Here is a 22,065-nt window from a genome sequence, read left to right on the forward strand (position 1 = left end):
CTATTACATATGTATGTATGTACAAAATGTACATGTTTGAAAAGAATGTGTGTACAAATAAATTTGTTTTTTTGTTCGAGTTATAGCGCTTTAATATTGTTCGAGTTACAAACTAGTCAATAGGGGAAAAAATGTGTTCGAGTTAGCACGTCGTTCGACTTAGCGGCTATTCGAGTTACCGCGAGTGTACTGTATATATGAAAATAATTTAAAACTACGGTACTTACCGCTTCCTAATATGAAATTTCAGCGAATTAATCACTACTTTTGAATTTTAACCATAAAATACGAAAACAGCAACGCTGAACAGAATGCACGTTAAAGAGATCGCAATAGAAACGATTTCCAGATCTTCTGCCTGCAGGTGCATTTCATTTTCAAAACACTGTAGAAAACTGGAAAATTTTGCATGTGCTAATAATTAAACAACTTTCCAAAAATATACGTATGGATTTCATAATCATTTTTTCACTTGATCTGATTTATTTTTAGCTAATTGAAATATCTTTATATAGACTTTAACAAAAATATTCACTTATCCTCTATAAAGGAGTATATACAATGTATATTATACATCTATATGGATTACGACATTAGTTTATTTAGTAACTATTTTGTATTCTATTATGTAGCAATTTACAACTTTCTCTTTTTCGTCAACGGCATAAACATTTTCACCCGTGTAAAAATTTATGTAAATAATGCGCTAAATTTTCTTTGAAATTTACTAGAATGTGTGTTTCTGAATGAGTTTAAAGCAAAATGCCCTTAGTTTTATTCAATATGCGTACGTACAATTGCACATACATATATACATAGCTGCAAAGAAGCCATAAGACTTCGGCCAGGAAATAGGTGGTACAAGTATGTAGTCCTGCAATTTTGTATGTTTGTTCATGGATGTATGGACATGTGTGCAAGCGTATAAACATAACCTTAGTGGGCATGGTAAAGTTATTACTGAACTTGATTGAAATCAGACTACGAATGGGCGCTACCAGGCGGTTCTTTCCTAGCTACTAATCAGTTGAACTCTTCAAAGTCAAAAAGATTAGTTACTTTTGTACAAAAATCTGCACATGCCCATATTGTGACCTGCTCCCCAGTGTGCTCACGCACAGATGTCTATATCTACATATTTATGTATGTACATATGTACATATCGTTACCTTAATATAGAAAGGCCCTAATTCATATACTGAACAATGAATAAACTAAACGCAAATATAACCGGAACAGGGTTACTTGTTTTAGTTTTTTAAGTTTTCCTTTTCAACAATTGTATTACCGTTAGTTTTCATAGTAAGGCAATAATTTTTTTAGTGAAGGTGTATTTAGAGGTTATACATAAAAATCCGTTAAAAACTCGATTCGGTAAAACATGAATTACGGTTATTTTTAATATTAAAGTCGTTACCTTTTGCGTATGTATGCATATGTACATGTATATTTTGATACATAAAGTTCAGACCCACGCACACATACATACGTATGTACATACATAAGGAAAGTTTAGAAAAACCTTTATATGTACACACATACATAGGTATGGTATTTATGTGTTATTGTCGAATTGTAAAGGTACTTTGTATCGAAAAGACGTACATACATAATTATATGCCCATTTCGGCTTTATAACTAGGCTTATGCAAGCATTATATTCACAGATGTGTACATATAACGTATGCAACATGCATTTCTTAGAATATACATATGTATGCACACACATATTAGTTTGTAATAGATTTATATTTTAGTGCGAGCACTTTCCGAAGATTATTTTAGATGGGTCCACATTAGTATGGATAGAGATTTTTTCGTTTCAACTCCATATCCAGATCGGCCAGTTGCTGCAAAAATCCTTCATTCGGGCGAATCTCACGCCGCATTCGCACCTTTCGTATCGCCTCTGAAGCAGACATTTTGCGGCAAATCATTAAATAAGCCAATACACATGTGGCAGATCTTGACATGCCCACCAAACAATGAACAAGAATTTTTCCTGAAATGTATTAATTGAAATAAACGCGTTTACAAACTTATATGATAACAAAATAATTGCGTTTCGCTTACCTCCACTGCTTATGGCGCTATCAATGAATTTCGCAGCGACGTAAAAGTATCGGGATATATCGGTTGTAGGAGCATCAATCATTGGGAAGCCCATATACCTGAAAATAGTATCTTTGTTGTTTCTTCTACAATGTTGTCAACAGTTTTTTTACCGAAAATAACAAATTGTAGATTGGTAAGCCAACAAAGCCAATCCATGAAGTGTGATATTATTAATAATTTTTATTTATTTTCGGTAATTTTTTTAGTAACACACTTATCCTTGTCCATACATACACACATATCTATATATACATATGTATGGTATGTATGTAGGCATGGTGAAAAGAATTGAAAATCTATCATCCTTGGTATGTATGTATGTGTCTGGATACGTGTTTAAACCTAAGGAAAACAGCGAGTAAAATTGTATGCATATATGCATGTAGCTCAATTAGGGGCAGCGGAGTGAAATTTCCGACTAAAACACACGTAACGTCAATTATTCTCAACGAAAAATTCACTTCCTTTCACTTAACGGCTAATGCTTGTGGTCTTTTGTATTTGAGTACATAGAGGAGTAGCACGAAAAATAAATCCTATTTTGCATGTATATGTACACGCATATGTACTTATATGTATACATCACACTTAGGCGCAACAAGTAAGAATGGCTAAATTCGGTCGGCACCGAACTTTATGTACTAACTTATATATATAACTTTATATACCCGCGCCAATTTAGTAAACTTTAATTTGGGCTGGCTGTTATTTTTGTTTAATTTTGATTGTAGAGAAATTTATTAAGCCGTTATCGAGATGTACACATTTACCCACAGCGGGTGTGCCACTGTTGCTGCTGTTTATCATTTTTTCATATTTGTGTGATTGTGCATTCCGTTATATAGCATGGGTAGTATTGAACGATTTCGAAAATTTTTAATACCACCAAACAAAGTAATAAGTGTACTGCGTGAGTGAAATATAAAAATATATCTTTAGATAGTTGAAATGTACTTACTATATAAATACAAACATACATATAAGTATAAACAATATTTGTCCTAGCAGGTAGCGTTTTACTTGATTCAAACAAAATACTTCCAAAGAAAATGAGGAAGAAGATAAAGTGATTGCGTTTTCAAGGTTCCGCTATCTTTTGTGGTTTGACGCTGTCAATCAGCTGCTTGGATGTGACGTTATAAGCCAAAAGAAAACGTAGCAATATTTTAAAAACACAAAGCCACTTCGCTTTTATTTAGATATTTTTGTCCACAGCTTTTCCACTTTCTGGTTACATACTATATATTCACGGTATACATATTTATTTAGGTGCTCCTCGTATTATTTTTTCATGTTAGAGTAATAAATATTAGGAGTAGTTACATATCTAAGCGCTGAAATTTTAACTTTTTCAAGCACGACCTTTTACACGACCCTTTTACACGACCTTTAGATTTTGAAGAAGACTCATTCAATAAAAACATTTCAATTTCTACATATGTACATGTGTATAAGTATATAAAATCGGACTTGAAAGTTCACTAATGAAGTCACGAATGATTTAAGACCAGTCGATTGTGACACTGTCAACTTTGTCTTGATTCAAATAATGACTGCCCGTCAATGTCGTACTTAACTCTTAGACAAGGTGGTAAGGTTTTATTGGAGAATCCAAAAGCAATTGAAGATCTTGAGGCGAATATGGTCTGAGCCAGTCGTGAGATAAAACTAGATGCCACTAATAGGATCTTTGAAAATTGGGTTGGGAAAAATATAGATTTTTGAAAAGAAAGCTATATGATTAACTGACAAAAAATGATTTCTTAATTTCGGTGTGTTGAAAACAAAATTCACAAAGTGTTGGTTGAAGTTATTTGCTTTTACAAGAGGATGATGATATAAATAAAGAAGATAATTAAAAAGTAAAATTAACATGCATTCATATAAATATTTTTTGCTGCTGTACTATGTACATTCTACACATATGTACATGTATAAGTATATAATCATACTCAGTAATCGCAACTAATAGAAAAATTTATTATTGCACCTGGCAAAAAAAACGAAAAATTATAAACGGCAAATCTTTTAAAAATTGTAATATATAAGAAAATATTATAAAGCTATATTGAAAGTATTATTGAAATGCTGGTATCAAGGGTTGCGATTACCGAGTGCGTACTACATGTGGGTTAAAGTTTTTAAGCACACCTTATGCTGGGCATATCACGATAGTAACTATGTCCAGTGTCCACCTGACCGTAGCGACAACCTTCTGCGGCATTCAGCACGTGAGTGATTCCCATCATTCGTAGGAAAGATTTGTTTTTTGCAGCAGCTCTGAAATATACATACATATATGAAGAAAGCGACAATTATGTATATATGTATATACACATATTATATGTAGATGAAGCAATGGTATACGAGTATAACAAGGTCGCACGTATAATTGTGACACCTGCAGTCGTTGCCCTTGGTTCATTTTGTGATACAATTTTAAATTTTGATCACAAACTTTATTTTATATATCGCACCCTAAATACAAAAGGGTCACAACTCAAAATGTCCCTTCTGCTCAAATATGGACGAGACGTTATCAATAAAACGGTCCGCGGATGACATATGGCAAAAATAAATTTTTTGTTTTTTGGTAGGACTGTTATAAGCTTACATGGAAAATTTCAGCGTGATATGTCACATAGTTTGTTTTCTGTGCTACTGTAAACAAGTCAAGCTCGAGTGTGGAAAATTTTGAGTTGTGACCCTTTTGTATTTAGGGTGCGATATGTATGTAGATGTAGAAAATGTATGGGTCGTATCATTCGCAGGCCGCTAGTTTGCTCTTGACGAATTTGACGTTTGAGTGATGTCAGCACAGAAAATAAACAAACCTTTTGTGCACAGTTACTTTTTTTTTTGTGAACCAATCAGTGAATATTTTGTTTTTTAAACTAAACAAAATAATATAATGGCCTCTGGTGACGGTCAAGCATTGTTTGACAAGAACTTTATATGTGTGCGTGTCGGGTGCTTGACACTAATATCTAAAATTTTTGATTTTTACCGACAACAAGTATGTGTGACACGACGCCACCCGACTGCACTAACACATACAAAGCGCAGTCAAGCATGCTGTATCGTCACCAGAGGCCATAATACAAATAATGAACCCGTGTTAAATTATGAAAACAGCAAGGGTTATAAAATCACTAAATGCAGTTTTCTCCTTGCTTTCCACAAGGTATTCTGTCATTCTTTCGCTTATTCTCCCTGTTATTTTCATTTGATTATTTTCTATGCTGGCGTCACATACCTGGGACCCATACAATCTTGTATTTAATCGTTCTTGGCAGTTATATTTACTCATATATGTGGCTATGTAAGTTTGGTTAGGTATGCTACTTACACATCACCAATGTAAATACCGGGATACACCTCATCACAATCAACATCATGTATGGCACACTCGGTTCTTCGCAAACCAGGAAGATTTCTGCCCGGGGCCATTGAATAATGGAGAACTCTCTGCAGTTGACGCCCGGTAGTTTGGTCTGAACTGGATGATTCCAATCTGCTCGGCGACTTTCAAATAAACAGAAAATATTTATTGCACTTGTGTACTGTGCATACATACAATAGGTACATAAAAGTTATCTTCAACATCACAAATGACATTTTTCCGAGATTCCGACTTTGAAACTAATTTCAATCGATACCATCCAAATTATTGGATTACAAAAAACTCGAAACAGAAGCTACATAGAAAATCCAAAATGTCATGTAAGATATTTTTAAATGATGTCGACGATATGTATGTATGTATATAGTATATACTCATTTGCATTAGGTACTTTCAATTTAAAAAATTAGATTAATATAAAAAAGCTGACTTGAAGTATTAGTATAGTATTTTTATAGAAACGGCCATACATATACGAAAAATTTACGTAAAAAGGCATTAGTGCTTCTCACGAATCGGTGGACTTTATCTGCATGCTATTATCTTGACTTCGTGCAGGGTTTAGTCCTAAGATTATTTAAAATTATGTTGTCATTTCTCATTTTTAGCTGAAAAAGTTACGAGTATTAACTGAATTTCATTCTGGACCTTCTAAGACAAAACTAAGAACCAAAGCTAATATCTTATAGAGTTATATATATAAATGTGTCATCCATCTTAAAGAAGGCAAACAGAATCACCCCTCACGTAGGTGTTATTCGGAAAGTTTGGCTCGATCGCCACACAGATACTCATAGAGGTGGTTCTAAAAATTCTTAAGGAGTAAAACATTTTGCTAGCTTGAACTCAATAGGTGCAGAAAGTGCAGAACCAGGATAGACGAACCCTCCGCTAACATTCGGTTACCTATATAATGTAGCCTGGACATCGGTCATTTATCCACTCTTAGGAGTCGATAGTATTGAATTTGGATTGAGGTTTGCATTATTATGTCCAGTACTCCCGAAACCATGCTTCGCCAATAAATAAAATAAATAATTGGCGCGTACACTTCTGTTAGGTGTTTGGCCGAGCTCCTCCTCCTATTTGTGGTGTGCGTGTTGATGTTGTTCCACAAACGGAGGGACCTACAGTTTCAAGCCGACTCCGAACGGCAAATATTTTTATGAGGAGCTTTTTCATGGCAGAAATACCCTCGGAGGTTTGCCATTGCCTGCCGAGGGGCGACCGCTATTAGAAAAATGTTTTTATTAATTTTGCTTTCACCGAGATTCGAACCAATGACCTCTCTGTGAATTCCGAATGGTAATCACGCACCAACCCATTCGGTACGGCGGCCAATACAATTTAAAAAATATCCGATAACTGACCTTTATAATTGTAAAAGCGAAAAGAAATAATTTCAGGTATTTAACAAAGTTGGAGATATTATCTGTTTTGGGATTTGGAAATTACATTCTATCGAAATTCTAATTATTATAATTATCACATTAATTAATTGCAAAATAAACGGTGTTAATTTTTTTTCTTTTTTATAGGTTAATTAATTTATTCGTTTCAACAATTGGCTGGGAATACCAAAAACAAGTGTTTGCAAATTTTCCTTTCACTTGTTGAAAATGTTACCTACGTATAGGAGCACATGTCGAGATACATGTATATGATTTTAGCTACTTTGACCCTGAATAATTCGTTATTGCCTGTACATGCCAGAATTTCTTTGCATACTCATCAAATAAAAATAGCCCAGTACTAAGAATTTTTATTTATATACATATATATGTTGGCTATTTGCCAGTGCTATAAACGACGGCAATTTATACCACAGCATCTGTACGTATGAATAAATAGTTTATTTGTGAATCAAATGCTTACTAAGAACTCTGTTAAGAGATGGTGTGGGCTTAAACTGATTTTTGTTATTGAAAACACCGCGTGGCTCTGTCCGATAGAAAACGTGTGCACTAACTACACAGGTATAAGCTATTTCTTTTATTATCCCGTTGTTCAGATTACCTCTGAAAATACCATCGCCAGTTTTTAAAAAATCTGTTACGAAAACGAAGTATTTAAAATTTATCTGGTATACAAACCATCTATAAATTTACCTATACCTATACCTGCATCAACAAAAATAATTAAAACGTACATTTATTTGTATGTATATTAGTAAAAACTCATGCACACATATTCGAACACATACACTCGTACTTATAATCTAATATTAACACTAAACTTGATCAACTCAAGTCCAAAATCCTAGGCATTCTTTATAAGTAATAATAATATTTAGGTATTTTGTTGGGTATTCTTCCTCTTTTTAATTTGAGGTGTGCGCCGGATTATTGCCCTACAAATGGAGGGCCTACAGTTTTATGCCACCTCCGAATGGCAGGTGGTTTTTTATGTAGACTTTTGTTGTGGCAGAAATACATTCGGACGTTTGCAATCCTCTGCAATTGGGCGACCGCTATAAGAAAAAATATTTCCTATCATTTTGGTGTTTCGTGCCAACAGCAGATTTTGAACCCTTTCACTATCGAATGGCAGTCACGTGCAATCCCACTCGGCTGCGGCGAATAATAATAATAAGAATGGACCTTTCTAAATTTCATTTACTCAAAATGTAAAATCTTTATGTAAATATAGAAATAAGTGGCACGTAAGGGTTTTCCAATAAGAGGTGCTATTTTAATATGCAAAAAAAATGCTCTTTTTTAATATAAATGATCGGATGTTTATTTCATTATAAAGAGGAAGGTATGCCGTTAATAGTGAAAAATAACATCAGGCAAATGACCACCACGACCACGCTTACAGGACAATATGCTTTTCATGAAATTTTCCATAATCGAATTGCAAAGTGGCTGTCCTATGTCCTCGGTAGCCTCACGAATTCCATCTTTTAGGTATTGAATCGACCCTGGGCTGTTGGCGTAGACTTTTTCTTTTACGTGGTCCCAAAGAAAAAAGTCACAAGGTGTTAAATCACAAGATCTCGGTGGCCAATTGTAATCACTGCTTCGAGAGATAACACGGCTCGGAAACTTTACCCGTAAAAATCAATGGTTTCGTTGCTTGTGTGACACGTAACGCCGTCTTGTTGAAAATAAATGTTATCCCGATCAATACCATCCAATTCCGGCCATAAAAAACGTTAATCATCTCTCGATAGCGCAATCCAAACACCAATAACACCTATTATTGGAAAGCCCTATACATCCTTTCCAATTTATGTTGTGTGTCTTGATGCTGGTCTAGAAAAGGAGAGGCCTCGCTTTGGAACGGGAGATGTTCTTAAGAAATTGTTTTTCATGACAGAAATCAGAGTTTTGCCATTTTCTAATAGACAAACCATTTTCTAATCGAGGCCACCTTCTGCCTTCAGCCGCTGTGCGATTCTGCATTCGCGAGAAAAAACCAAGGTGCCCACCACAACTTGAAAAGAATTTGGAGTCAACCCTGTATATATGTGAGTACTAAATGGAAATAGGATTATTATAAATCTTAAATGAATTAAGACTCGGTATTCGAATGATCTCAATTATCAATAAGCTAACATATGCATGCTTATAATATTCAGCATAACTGTGAATATGTTGCGTTTGATTAGTTTAGGGAGTTACAGTTATTAATTACATAAAGCATGAAAAAAAAATTTGCGAAATGCCAAAATTTCCTAAAGGCACAATAATGTTAAACAGCAATGCATGCATTTTTGTACTTGAAAAGAGGTACACATACATATATTCATATACATATATCGAGTGTATTGTGGCCCAACTCCTGGAGAAATCGTGTTTATTTCTATTTTTAGCTTCCAGCTTTTTCACCTTTCAGTTTTTTATCACCTTGAAAGCTCTACCAACCAAAAAACTAAAAATATTAACTCTTGAAAACCACTTGTTATGTGCATTTTGTTTTTATTTTTTATTTATTTTTCAATGATTTGACATGCTTGGCGATAAAAAGGCATTTGCCTTCAAAAGACTGGTACCTCTGTAGCGCCCATACACTTTGAAGATTTTATTGCAATGCAATGAGTTGGCGCGAGCTCTTACGCTGGTTTCTGCAAACAATTGCCAGTTTTCTGGGAGAGTAACGTGCTAGTAATTTCTTATTAATATATTTTTACAATTTTCAGGAGTGGAAGCACAATATCTCTGACCTCGAAAAGGTGAGCCACGACACGTAATATCTTCCATACACATTTAAAATATACCTGATAATATAATGAACTGTATCTTTCTCCTATATTGGTGCTGTACCTGTCAGTAAAGGGCTGAAATATAACAGAATGATAAGTATATACATATGTGTATATTGAGAAAAAACCTCTCACGTAAATCTATTTTTTTTAAGTTTTCCACTACGAGTATTAAATAGAAAAAAAAAATTCTTCAAATGGATTGGATTGAAATATATTATACATTTATGTATGTACAAATGATATGTATGTTCATGTTCATGTTGTATGGTATGCATGCACACAGCATGAATACATGTACACACTAGCATTGAGTGGAATGCACCCTCTCATTGATTGACACTAAGTAAACATATACTTTATAATTACACCTACACTTGTACATATATCCATACAAGTACCATATGCACATAGATATGTGCGACAAATGTGATTATTTGTCCAAAGCCAACTGCCCACTTTTACGTGGGGATGTTATTGATCACTGCAATAATTTTGAGCTGCTCCATCCATTATTAACAAATGTATTTTTTACATTTATAATTGCCAGCCCATAGCGACACTCTCGCTACACATATTTAATCACAGTCGACACTTTCGACGTATAAACATTTGGCTGTTTTACAATTAAATTTTCGTACATATCTGCTTTCTAAAGGCTTTGTAGCATAGATACGTCGAAAATTAAGTATTTGTCTTAAAATTTCACTGTTTTATTAGAGTTTTATGGTTTTGATCAGTGAAGATTGAATTAGGTATTTTTTTGGCGTATTTATATACTCGTATTTGCTATTTATAATATTTGTTGGAAATATGTTAACCGAGACTTATGCATACCGTATATCTCCATGACATTTTGCTGAACTTATTGTGTCAACAGTCTCCAGTCGAAGTTTTCCAAGATATGTATGTATCGAGTTCACTTTTACTGATACTCGTATGTATGTATCTACATACGCTTATTACGTTTTGCTGTAATGCTTTTTACGATTTGTAAATTTCTACGTAGGTTATTAACTTACATACATATGTATATACATATATAGGATTAAAAAAATATGCAAGTACGGATGGCACAATGCAATTTAAGTGTTCGGAAAATAAGTTCGTAACGCTTATTGATTTGTAGAATGTTTAATTATTTTCATCGGTGCACATGTATATGTGTATATAACTAATTTGTTTGGCTTTTCGCGCTTCTTAACCCGAAAAAACTTTCAACCGTCTAACCCTGATATGCAATTCACTTCTACTTTAGCCATTGTCATTAAAACCTGGTATGACGTTCTTTTTGCGACTGAATTGCACAATCGCAATTTTCTCTTTCAAATTGTTTGAGGGAAAACGAAAGCTCTTTTTTCATTCTCAAAAGCTTTTGACTATGGACACATTTGCATGTACATACATTCGTATGTATGTATGTATTAGGGATGCCAGTATTAGCTAAAAAATTTTATCCAGGTATTTTAGGATTTTGGGATTTTTTGAGTAATCCCTCGACTGAGTAAAAATTCTATCACTGAAAGCATTTAAACGTAAGGTGAAATAAAACCATTTAAAATTTAAGATAAACTGATTTAAAAATCCTTTACATAATCATACAGAGAAATCTTAAGGTGTTCATTTTACAAATTGTGTTTAAAAGGTCTCCTGATTCAGGGGCGCATGAACCATAATTATGAATACAAATATAAGGTACTTTTGCTAGTAACAAATAATAGAACAAAACATTAAATAAAACTATACAGAACTATAAAAAAACAAAATCTCTAAAAATGTTTGTTAATTCTACTCCACATCAGTAATCGTACATAACTAAAGCCATTTGTAACCAAAAAAAATTGTTATTATTATTATTGCATTTAAAATATAAGGTTGTCAAAAAAGTCTTGCGGTATTTTTATTGAATTTTCAATTGTTCATAAAATTGGTTATAATAATGCGATTTAAGTCAAATATGCGCCGTTTTGTTCGATGACGAGTTCCCAACGAGATGCCAACTTCATAATGCCCCTCTTATAGAAGCTCGCTTCCCTATTGTCAAAAAACTCGGAGAGCCAATTTTCACAGGACTCTCTTGTGGACAACTTCCGACTACCAAGCTCGTTCGCCATGGACAGAAATAGGTGGTAATCACTTGGTGCGAGATCCGGACTATACGGTGGATGCAAAAGAACCTCCCATCCGAGCTCCCGGAGCTTCTGGCGCGTCACCAAAGATGTGTGTGGCCTGGCGGTGTCCTGATGGAAGACAATTCGGACTCTGTTGATCAAAGATGGCCTCTTCTGCATGAGTGCTGCATTCAAGCGGTCCAGTTGTTGGCAGTACAGGTCAGAATTGAGCGTTTGGCCATAGGGGAGCAGCTCATAGTGGATGATTCCCTGCCAATCCCACCAAACACACAGAAGAACCTTCCTGGCTGTCAATCCAGGCTTGGCCACCGTCTGGGCAGCTTCACCGCTTTTCGACCACGACCGTTTGTGCTTCACAGTGTCGTAAGTGACCCACTTTTCATCGCCAGTCGCCATCCGCTTCAAAAACGGGTCGATTTTGTTGCGATTCAGAAGCGATTCGCATGCATCCATACGGGCGAAAATGTTTTTTTGCGTCAAGTCGTGTGGCACCCATACATCGAGCTTCTTTTTGAATCCAAGCTTCTTCAAATGGTTTATAACGGTTTTATGACTCATGCCCAGCTCTTGGCCGATGCTACGGCTGCTACTATGCCGGTCTCTTTCGATCAATTCAGCGATTTTATCGCAATTTTCGACGACAGGCCTTCCGGACCGTGGCGCATCTTCGATCACCTCTGCACCAGAACGAAAACGTTGAAAACATCGTTGTGCGGTGGAAATGGAAACTGTATCGGGTCCATAAACTGCACAAATTTTATTGGCAGCATGAGATGCATTTTTGCCTTTATCGTAGTAGTACTGTAAAATATGCCGTACTTTCTCTTTATTTTGCTCCATGTTTGCGACGCTATAACTCACGAACGACTAAAAGCAAACAACAATTAATCAAACACGTGTTAGCACGTGAAAAGAGCTTTCCAAAAAGCTCTAGTGTGAACCGATGCGACTACGCGCTTGCAAAGACAAGCTTGCGGAAATACCGCAAGACTTTTTTGACAACCTTATATGTACGTAAGAACAGCGAAGCATTTTTAGTGGAGTCCTTTACTCTTGATCTGACTCTGTTACACACAAAACCTGCTGATAAAAAAAAATCTCGGCCTTTGCCGGCTGAACTGACGAAGGTAATAAATAATAAACCATGATAACTAAAGGTTGTACGTTGTAATTATTTTGGAAATCTCTGAAAATCGGTGCAAAAATTAATTCCGCTTTGAGAAATAGCAGTCGTTTTCCTACACTTTCGTATCCTTATGGATCATAATCTTTTGCAGTTTAACTTATTCGATTAAAGTAATGTTTTAAGATTTCGTTAGTCATATACAATACCAAAAAAAATTAAAACACGCCGGATGATGGTGTGGCAAGAAAGTGTGGTTTATGTTGGTTTCGCCCACTCTTCCTCTTCCCAAAAAATAATTCCCCCTTTCTTTTGTTTATACTTATATTCTCGGAACATGACATCGCAGCGGACTCGTAAGGGTGTGTCCCAAGATTGGGCGAGTGTGTGAATACGCGTGAAACGAGTGGGCAGAAATCGGTTGCCGAGTACTCGGTGATCGTAACGCCATATACATATGTACATATGCAAACGAGTAGACAATCAAGTGTCAGCGTGTGTAGAAGTCTGAGTTTGTCACTAGAAACTAGGATAATATTGTGCGAATCAATTTCAATTTATTTTCCAGATACTATCATAACTGCATAAGGCCAAGTCATGGGAAAAGATGGGCCAGGATGGTCGGTTCTACATTATCGGAACGACACGGACATATAAGTATATGCACAAAATCGTCAATTGGATGATAAATACAGGGATGTCTGTTTTGTTCGCCAGAAAAACTACCCTCAGTATATCTCAACGTTTCCATGATCGATGGGTCAAATTTCGCTATCGTTCATAACGGAACTAAGCCTAAATTTTTTTCGCGAAAATTTTCAAAAACAGAGCAGCGATACAGTTCATGCATATGATCGCGTGTTTACTGCTCTCTACCTGGCACTGGGCCATTTTCGATATATGATCGCTATTAGAAAATCGCTAGTATGAACCCCTATTAGAAAAACTGTTTCCTTTCTTTCGAACTCGGGCACTACCGAATGGTAGTAACGCACCAAAACATTTGGGAACGCGCTTGCCATTATTCTAAACTCTCTACACTATATTATTGCATAACTAAGAAATTAAAGCATGACTTTTCTTTTCAAAATAATTTTGCTCCGCTATATTCGTACTTCCGACTACTGTGTGACTGAGCCGAATATTGGCTTTAACATAGTATTATAGAGCCAAAATACAACTCTAGGCGAGAGGAGCCATCTTTTGCCAAAAACGCCCTTGCATCCATAAAAGGCGGCTGTTGCCTTCCTCATCCTCTGCTTAATGTTGGACATTAACTTTCTGTCAAGGGTTAGACCTCTTCTAATCAGAAAGGACCAACGCAGCGCCCCTATTGAGAGGAGTGTTGTATTGATTGTGTTTTACCTTTTTAAAAATTCTGTCTGCTGATTTATTATTTTGTTGCACAAACAAGCACTTTTCAAAACATTAAATTGGTGAAACATTTTTAGATGCATTTCTTTTAATTTCTTTTTGATTTTGGCTTCACATATTTATGCATACTTTTCTGGAACAACTTATAACCAAAAGTACTGTTCTCACGTATGTAGTAATTTTTTAAGTTTTATAAACTATTCATGCAAAGTGCCAAGGCAAATCCACACTCCGCTATAACAGGTGATATGTTTTTTTCTCTTGACGACTATTTGTTTGTTTACAATTTGTTTAAATTTTTTACAATCAAACTACCAAATTGCAAAAAATTCACATTCATTAATTCGGTTTTTCAGTGCTAACGTCATTAGAAAGCTTAAGAAAACCTGGTAAATGCTTAGCTGCTCAAATTGTTGAAGGGCTCGAAAATTTCGAACAATCATTTAAGCAGTTAGGCAATGAACAACATTCAATATATGTAGGTAGTATACATCGGCCGCCGTAGCCGAATGGATTAGTGCGTGACTACCAATCGGGAGTGCGTAGGTTCGAATATCCGTACATGAACATCAAATGATTGAAAAAGTTTTCTCTAATTACGGTCGCCCCTCGTCAGGCAATGGCAAATCTCCGAGCAGATTTCAACCATGAACTTCAATCATCATTGATTTATTAATTTTTATTATTTTTCAATTTGAATTATTTAAATTATAATAGATTTTTTAAAATGAAATCAATTGTTGCAAATTATTGCAATGAAACATTTTCCAAGGATGTATTCCCAGCTCGACTATATTTATTTGGTACCAAATCATTTAAAAATGATTCCATACTTGTAATTTTCCACACAAATTAATTTTCTAAATATGCGACGAAAAATATAGAGCAGTTTCTATCTATGTATGTATGTATGTAAGAGATTTTATCAACAAATACAAAAATTAAAATGTATGTTTATTAATAATGAAGTGATTCGAAAACAATTGACGTATATACATACAAGTATCTGAAGATACACATGAATATAGTTAATTGCAGATATGCATCAAAATAAAAGTATTACATAATCCAATTCCCTTTTCAAAGATATATTTTACTTCAGAAGCTTGTCTGTCTCTAGTAAGGCATTTGGCTTCTTTTTGAAGCCACTTAATAATTGTTTCAATTTAATAATGGCTTCCCCCGGATTTAGCCCTTTCGGACAGGTATTTGTGCAATTTAAAATGGTGTGGCAACGATAAATACTAAACGGATCGCGTATTTGATTCAACCGCTCCTCGGTTATATTATCTCGCGAGTCTATAACCCATCGATATACTTGCATTAACACTGCGGGACCCAAATATCTATCCCCATTCCACCAATAGGACGGGCACGCTGATGTGCAGCAGGCACAGAGAATGCATTCATATAAACCATCTAATTTTTTGCGATCGTCCATGTGTTGCAAATACTGCGCCTTTCCTTTGGGTTCTTCAGCATCACTTTTACGTTGTAGCCATGGCTTAATAGAGCGGTATTGATCATAGAAATGGCCTAAATCTGGAACGAGATCCCGAACAACGTACATGTGGGGCAATGGGTAAATTTTCAGTACTCCAGAAGATTTTTTGTCAATTTTACATATACAAGCCAACGTATTAATGCCTCCAATGTTCATGGCACACGAGCCGCAAATTCCTTCTCGGCAGGAACGTCTAAAAGTCAATGTTTGATCCACTTCGTTTTTTATTTTTATTAGGACATCAAGGACCATAGCACCACATTTGTTAAGGTCTACATTGTAGCTTTGAAGACGTGGGCTCTTTCCTGGCTGCCAGCGATATATCTGAACTTCCTTCATAAGGGGAGCAGGCTTAGTTGAGGGTGCAGCCAAAGTTGCTTCTTTATTCTCCGCCTTCTTTAAAGACTGCTTGTTTTTAGACGAACTAGATTTATCTGGTGGCTTTTTGCTTGAGTATTTGGCCAAGTTATGCCCATACACGGATTTCTCACATATTCGACAACTTTTTTGGAGCAATCTTAACATTTGTATAGAAATGCGTCAAAAATTTATTTAATAATTTTATTGTCGGTCTGCTTACTGTGGGTCTACTGAAACTTCTAATAAATCAAAACATAAATTTCAGTACCTACCTAAAATTTGTTAAAACTTCATTTCGATAAAACCACGAAAACTTTAAATTTCTTATTTTTTTCGGTTAATTTAAACCAAGCAAAGGTAAGGGAAGAAAAGGTTAATATGTTATGTACCTATTTCATGCTTACTTACATACGAGTACATATAAAGACATGCGTTGACAAAAAAAGGAAGAGAATCAAACGGGCTGTTATTAACCATCTTTGCGACAATTAAATTGGCTGAAGAAACACAAAAAGAGTTTTATTAAATTTCTTTGTTTATTTTTCTCCGCCTTAACATAATTTTCAGTCAAAAAATGTTATTATAAACGGCATGTGATGCATGCACTTTCAGTTAAACTAAAAACTAAAAAAATACAAACAAGAACAGTAAAGATACTAGTATCATAGAATATTTTTGTGCAGGCGCATATTGAAAGTAAAGCTCAATATAATTATTTTCAGCGTATGTACATACATAGATCAATTGCAAAATGTGTATTAAAAAACTATTAAAACAGTAAGAACATTTTGTCGGTCACTAAACCATGAGAATCTATTAATGATTCATAAAATCTTAAAACGTATAATTTATTTTTTCATTGTTCATAGAAACTTTTTACAAGCTTAAACGCGCGCTTTTAATTAAAAATAGCTTACTAATATTTATACATGCAAATGGCTGCTGCAACTTTTGGCGATCGCAAAGTTTTTAACACATACATACATAGGCAGATGCACTATCTAGGTATGTGTTTGTTTGTACACGAAAGTACTTTGACAAAGAAAATTATGTTTATTCCTTTTTGTCATCAGAATCCTTGTACCAATCCTCGCACCCAGGCACGTTCTCCGGAGCATCACACATCTCTGTTTCTTCATTATATACTTCACCCAACTGACAAGCGAGGTCTCGGGGGTCTTCGCTATTCAAACAGACGTGGAATTTTTGGCAATCTGTTGGATGGGGAAACTTCGGATGCGTAACTACTTGGCCTTTATCGTCATTTTTTGGTCGATCTTTGGGACAAACGAAACCACTGGGAGATTTTTCTGTTAAAAGGAGGAATAAATTTTATTCAGTTAGAAAATTATGTCACTTAGGATGGCATAAAAATCATTCAAATATGTAGGCATATATGTACATATATATTTGTGCAAGGTAAAAGGAGCCTACTTCAACGCAACGGCATCAGTTGTAAACCAAATTAAATTGAGCTTGGCAGCTTCTAATGAGGATTTTTGTCTCGTAAGATCGAACCCACAAAAAAACTCTTGAAGCCGCTATGATACATTTTTCAATTGGATCAAGACTTGTAAGAAATTTGAATAGTTTGGATAACACCATCCTTGGAATAAATTAAAAAGCGGCTGTGGGATCGAGTAGCGGTTAATTACATTTTAAAAGTAAACAAAAACAATTCGAAATATTACGAGATTTTCCGTTTTAGAAAAATCGTCACAAGCCGATCTAAACTTAACTTAACTAGTAGCATAGAAATACGTTACGATACTGTAATTCTGAGAATAATAGTTTATGCAGAAATAAGAATTACATTTTTGTCGTTCAGAAGTACAATTTGGATTTAAAAGGCTCTAAGTATATTACATAGGTACAAATGTAGTAAGAGCAATAAAAGTTTTACTATGTATACCGATTTAAATAGAGGCCGTTTTAAAGTCATGTGGAATATATTTGCGAAAACTTTAAACAATATTTTTAACAAGACGGTTTACTCTTAAACACACACCCAAGTCTTTTCTCCATTTGGAACCTATTATTTTATAGTAATTACCCTATTTTATAGATTCGAATTTGTTTTATATTATAAACCAAAAGTAGTGACTATATCAGTTGCTGCACATAGTTCTAATGTGCATACACTTTTTGGTACCATTCAAAGCAACTGCATGTCATGCTCCTGGAGAGCCACATACTAAACAGTATTCCTCATTTCCAACTTACTCTGTGGCGCTTCACAACCCTCGCGTTTAGCAGTATCCGGCCAAACACAAGTTCCACCAAATTCATCAAAGTGCAAGCCAACCGTACACTTCATTTCTAATGCATCTCCATCGATGCAGTTGTAGAAAATATCACACACGGAAGAATCAGGATGTGCGAAGAATCCGTTTTTACGAGGACAGAATTTTGTAGATTTTGGTTCTTCTGCAATTTATAATAAATTCATACAATTTTGTAATTAATATTATTTAATCAATTAAAATGAAAACAAATTTCTAGTTCTAGTTCTTTAATGTCTAACTTGTGACTATAAAATGACTTAAGATTTGCATAGTAAATAAGTAGAATTGTGTTTTAACTTACGTAGCTCAGTTCGGTCTCCACAGTCTACATTAAATGGCTGATCACATTTGTTGATATGCCTGTTGAGAGGATCAAATACTAAGCCATCGGGACAAAGCTTTTCTTTCGCCACGTCATCATCACATTGGTAGTATTTATCACATTGCACGTCATCGGGGAATTGGCCATCCGGTTTGGGACATTGGAATGCAGCTTAAATGGTAAGTAATAATTTAAGTAAGTAAATTGCAATAACCTAAGCACTTGATCCAACTTGATTGAGAATCAAATATGAAACATATGTTAACACATTGTGATCGGTGAACATGAATGTCTGTTTGTCACCGTGGTGCAATGCTAATAAAATGGGAGCAATAGGGAACCGAAAAAATATCACTTTTCTATTTTGAATATTCTTTGGATAGCCGATGACTGACGTCAATTAGAATATACATATGTGCTCGGCAATAATTTGCAGAGGAAACGATAAAGCAATTATGGTTAACTGATACATACACGTATGTTCAGGAGGCCTAGCTGACCCTTTTTCGGCAGGTCTATCCGGTCGTATTTGACCTAATTGATTTTAAATATAAGTATTCAGCTCATGATCTTAGTCGCTAACGCTTAATTTCTAGATTCTGAAGTCATAATTGTATTATCCTTTTGCAATAATAATAATAATAATAATAGAAGTATGCAAATTAATTGTGTGAAGTGTTCACTGATATCAGTAGTTCTTAATGTGCGGATATTATTCGATAGATTGCATTCGCCACCAGTAAGAGGGAGAGTGAAATTCCCCTTTCACTCACCACGAATATTAAATCATGATTATGTTTCGTACGTCTAAAAACTAATTGATTTTGAGAAGATTTCGAGAAATTAGTTCTTCGGAATTTGAACTCACCGAAATTCTACAATTGAACCACAGTTACTGTTAAAATACTAATGACTATCAATACTAACAATAAAACTAATACGTATTTGAACAATAACTGAAAATGCAATATTAATGGCAAAAATACATCTAATATTCCATGTACATATATCACCGCGAAAGGTTTGGCAAGGTCTTTTCTCATATTTGCGATGGTCGTTCTGATGACAGTTTTTAAAATACGCTTTTTTAAAGCAGAAAATACAAGTAAGATACACTCAGAGATTTGGTATGTGACAAACCCAGCTTCGACTATAGCCCCAGTCATATAGTGACAATATACAAGTATAAGTGTGTGTTAAATTATGAAAGTGTGCGGCAAAAATTACGACAGCAAACTGGTTTCAACTTATTTGCAACATTCAAGTGATGATAAAGATGTGTGCACACTTAACGAGTTGTTATTTTAGCTACGAAGATACGCTTAATTATGTGCATAAATACCGATATATACGTATGTGTTCCTATATCTTCACTAGTAAGCGTATTACAGACACATAAATTATGCATACATCTGTTTAAATTTGGTTTTGAATTATGCTTATGCTAATTTCTTGGCCATTTCTTGTTAAATGGCAAAAAGAGGACGTTCAAACCAGTTCCTGACTTTTAGTTTAACTTTCAGTTTCATAATCAGTATGGCATAATATACAAGTAATATCAAGTAGTCCAAGGTTATATGACACGTTGCAAAACTGAGTCAAACATCAATGTGTTTAGTATGTATGCATGTTTATATAGACACCTGCACATGTTCCAATAAACATCTTTTATATCGCTTTTCTTGAACGCCTTGATACCAATAGAGGCATTTCGTGATATTATTTATTCCTCGTGCATTGTCCTATATAATAGCTAGCTAAAAATGTCTAAAGACTTAATTTTCTCGTTCATTTCGAAAAATATTCGGACAAATTCGAATGACCGTTATGTGCACATACTTTAAAACTGAGTAGGAGCATTTGGAGTAATTAATACTGATAAAATATATATTGGTAATTATGCACCCATTTTATATTAACGAGCCACTCGAAGCAAATTTGTCTGTTATAGCTAAATAGGTTACTTAAAGATTAAGAAGATGGTTATATGTATGTATGTGCATAAATCACTCACTTTCTGCTGCAACACAAAGAGCCAGAATACCCACTGCCAAGTATAAGAAGTGTTGTTTCATTTTAAAAAATATTGGCTTGAACCTTTTCACAATTCTTCACAGTTATATACGGTGCGGTAATAGAAGGAGAGTTATGTCGCCGTTCTTCTGCACCTGACGGCAATTGGATAAAAACTATTTTTCTTTGTCCACGATTCACACTTTTGAAGACTTGCATCGATTATAGCCATGCTAATTTACAAACCAGTTGGCCGTCTTTCTTAGTTTTAGTGCCGTGTGGCTAAGCAACTTAAAAATCCAGTTTATTAAGAAAATGAACAAAGGGGAATAAATATACAACCAAGAAAGCAAGTAAGTACATTATACTCGAAGCACACATACAATTTTGCGGCCATATATGCTTGTACATATGGGCATTTCCATTGCACCGTATGCGACATTCCTAAGCCTATGGAGTGGATTCGATTTTGCAGGAAGAGAAGTGACTGGAAAATAATTGGTTTCCTGAAAAAATCGAACTCGTCCGAAGCATTTGTTTTTAAAATATCGAGCAAAGTAAGGGACATGTAAAAAAATATGCGAATATTTGCAAATAATAGGGGTTTTTTGTGTTTCTTACAGTAAACCAAATATTTTTCCCTTACAGTCCCTCACATTTAAATAAAAACAATCCTTAGTTGATTTTATATTGAATAAAGTTGTATATTGCACGTGGCCTAGCGTATGCGACATATTTTTCTGTTATACTATCCTTAAATACTTATGAAATAAATATCTACACACATATGCATGTATGTATGCCTTCTTCTTTTTCGGTACTTCTTTAATTTTATTTCACCTTCCTCCAACTCCTCTCTGTGCTTCCACTTAATATGATAGCTGCCTTTAGTTATTTAAATAAAAAAAATTATAAATGTCAAGTGGACCCTGCCACTTTTATTTAAATAAAAAATTAAAAAAGGCAAGTGGTCTCTTATACATTTAGTTACCTTTACAGTACTTACAATATCGTACGTTTCGAACTTTAAAAGTTTATATAATTTTTATTATGACAAATTATTATGCCAGATTTTTCGCTTTTAACTTTTACTGCGAAACACTTGCGGCAGGTAAAGTACAAATGACGTAGAAAAATAATGTTTTTGCACTACGTACGTGACCTTAGGATACCATCCAAGGCAAAGTAAAAAAATCACCGTTAATCGAACTTTATATTTTTTACCTC

The 22,065-nt window shown here is 34.7% G+C and overlaps 3 protein-coding genes across 6 annotated transcripts; all 3 read right to left on the bottom strand.

The window, feature by feature from the left end:
* Positions 1 to 452: 452 nt before the first annotated feature.
* LOC129237141 (dual specificity phosphatase 29) lies at positions 453 to 11,025 on the bottom strand. Of its 4 annotated transcripts, none has more exons than XM_054871632.1 (6): positions 10,563 to 11,025; positions 9,741 to 9,800; positions 5,465 to 5,640; positions 4,267 to 4,395; positions 2,074 to 2,171; positions 453 to 2,002 (listed from the first exon to the last, which is right to left on the bottom strand). In XM_054871632.1, the coding sequence occupies exons 1-6, from the start codon at positions 10,578 to 10,580 to the stop codon at positions 1,797 to 1,799; spliced, it is 687 nt and encodes a 228-aa protein (XP_054727607.1). In that variant the 5' UTR covers positions 10,581 to 11,025; the 3' UTR covers positions 453 to 1,796. The 4 variants fall into 4 exon arrangements, with proteins under 4 accessions (XP_054727607.1, XP_054727605.1, XP_054727609.1 ...); XM_054871630.1 differs by having other exon boundaries at positions 2,074 to 2,198; XM_054871634.1 differs by lacking the exon at positions 9,741 to 9,800.
* A 4,287-nt stretch (positions 11,026 to 15,312) lies between these two features.
* LOC129238032 (succinate dehydrogenase [ubiquinone] iron-sulfur subunit, mitochondrial) lies at positions 15,313 to 16,442 on the bottom strand. The gene has a single exon (XM_054873068.1). It carries the CDS (start codon positions 16,381 to 16,383, stop codon positions 15,448 to 15,450), a length of 936 nt encoding a protein of 311 aa, XP_054729043.1. The 5' UTR covers positions 16,384 to 16,442; the 3' UTR covers positions 15,313 to 15,447.
* A 562-nt stretch (positions 16,443 to 17,004) lies between these two features.
* Positions 17,005 to 21,028, bottom strand: LOC129239062 (protein obstructor-E). Its single transcript, XM_054874342.1, has 4 exons — positions 20,840 to 21,028; positions 18,805 to 18,996; positions 18,442 to 18,645; positions 17,005 to 17,528 (listed from the first exon to the last, which is right to left on the bottom strand). Exons 1-4 carry the CDS (start codon positions 20,898 to 20,900, stop codon positions 17,272 to 17,274), a joined length of 714 nt encoding a protein of 237 aa, XP_054730317.1. The 5' UTR covers positions 20,901 to 21,028; the 3' UTR covers positions 17,005 to 17,271.
* Between the last annotated feature and the right edge of the window lie 1,037 nt (positions 21,029 to 22,065).

The sequence above is a fragment of the Anastrepha obliqua genome, chromosome 2, assembly GCF_027943255.1.
Source record: "Anastrepha obliqua isolate idAnaObli1 chromosome 2, idAnaObli1_1.0, whole genome shotgun sequence".
NCBI lineage: Eukaryota > Metazoa > Arthropoda > Insecta > Diptera > Tephritidae > Anastrepha > Anastrepha obliqua.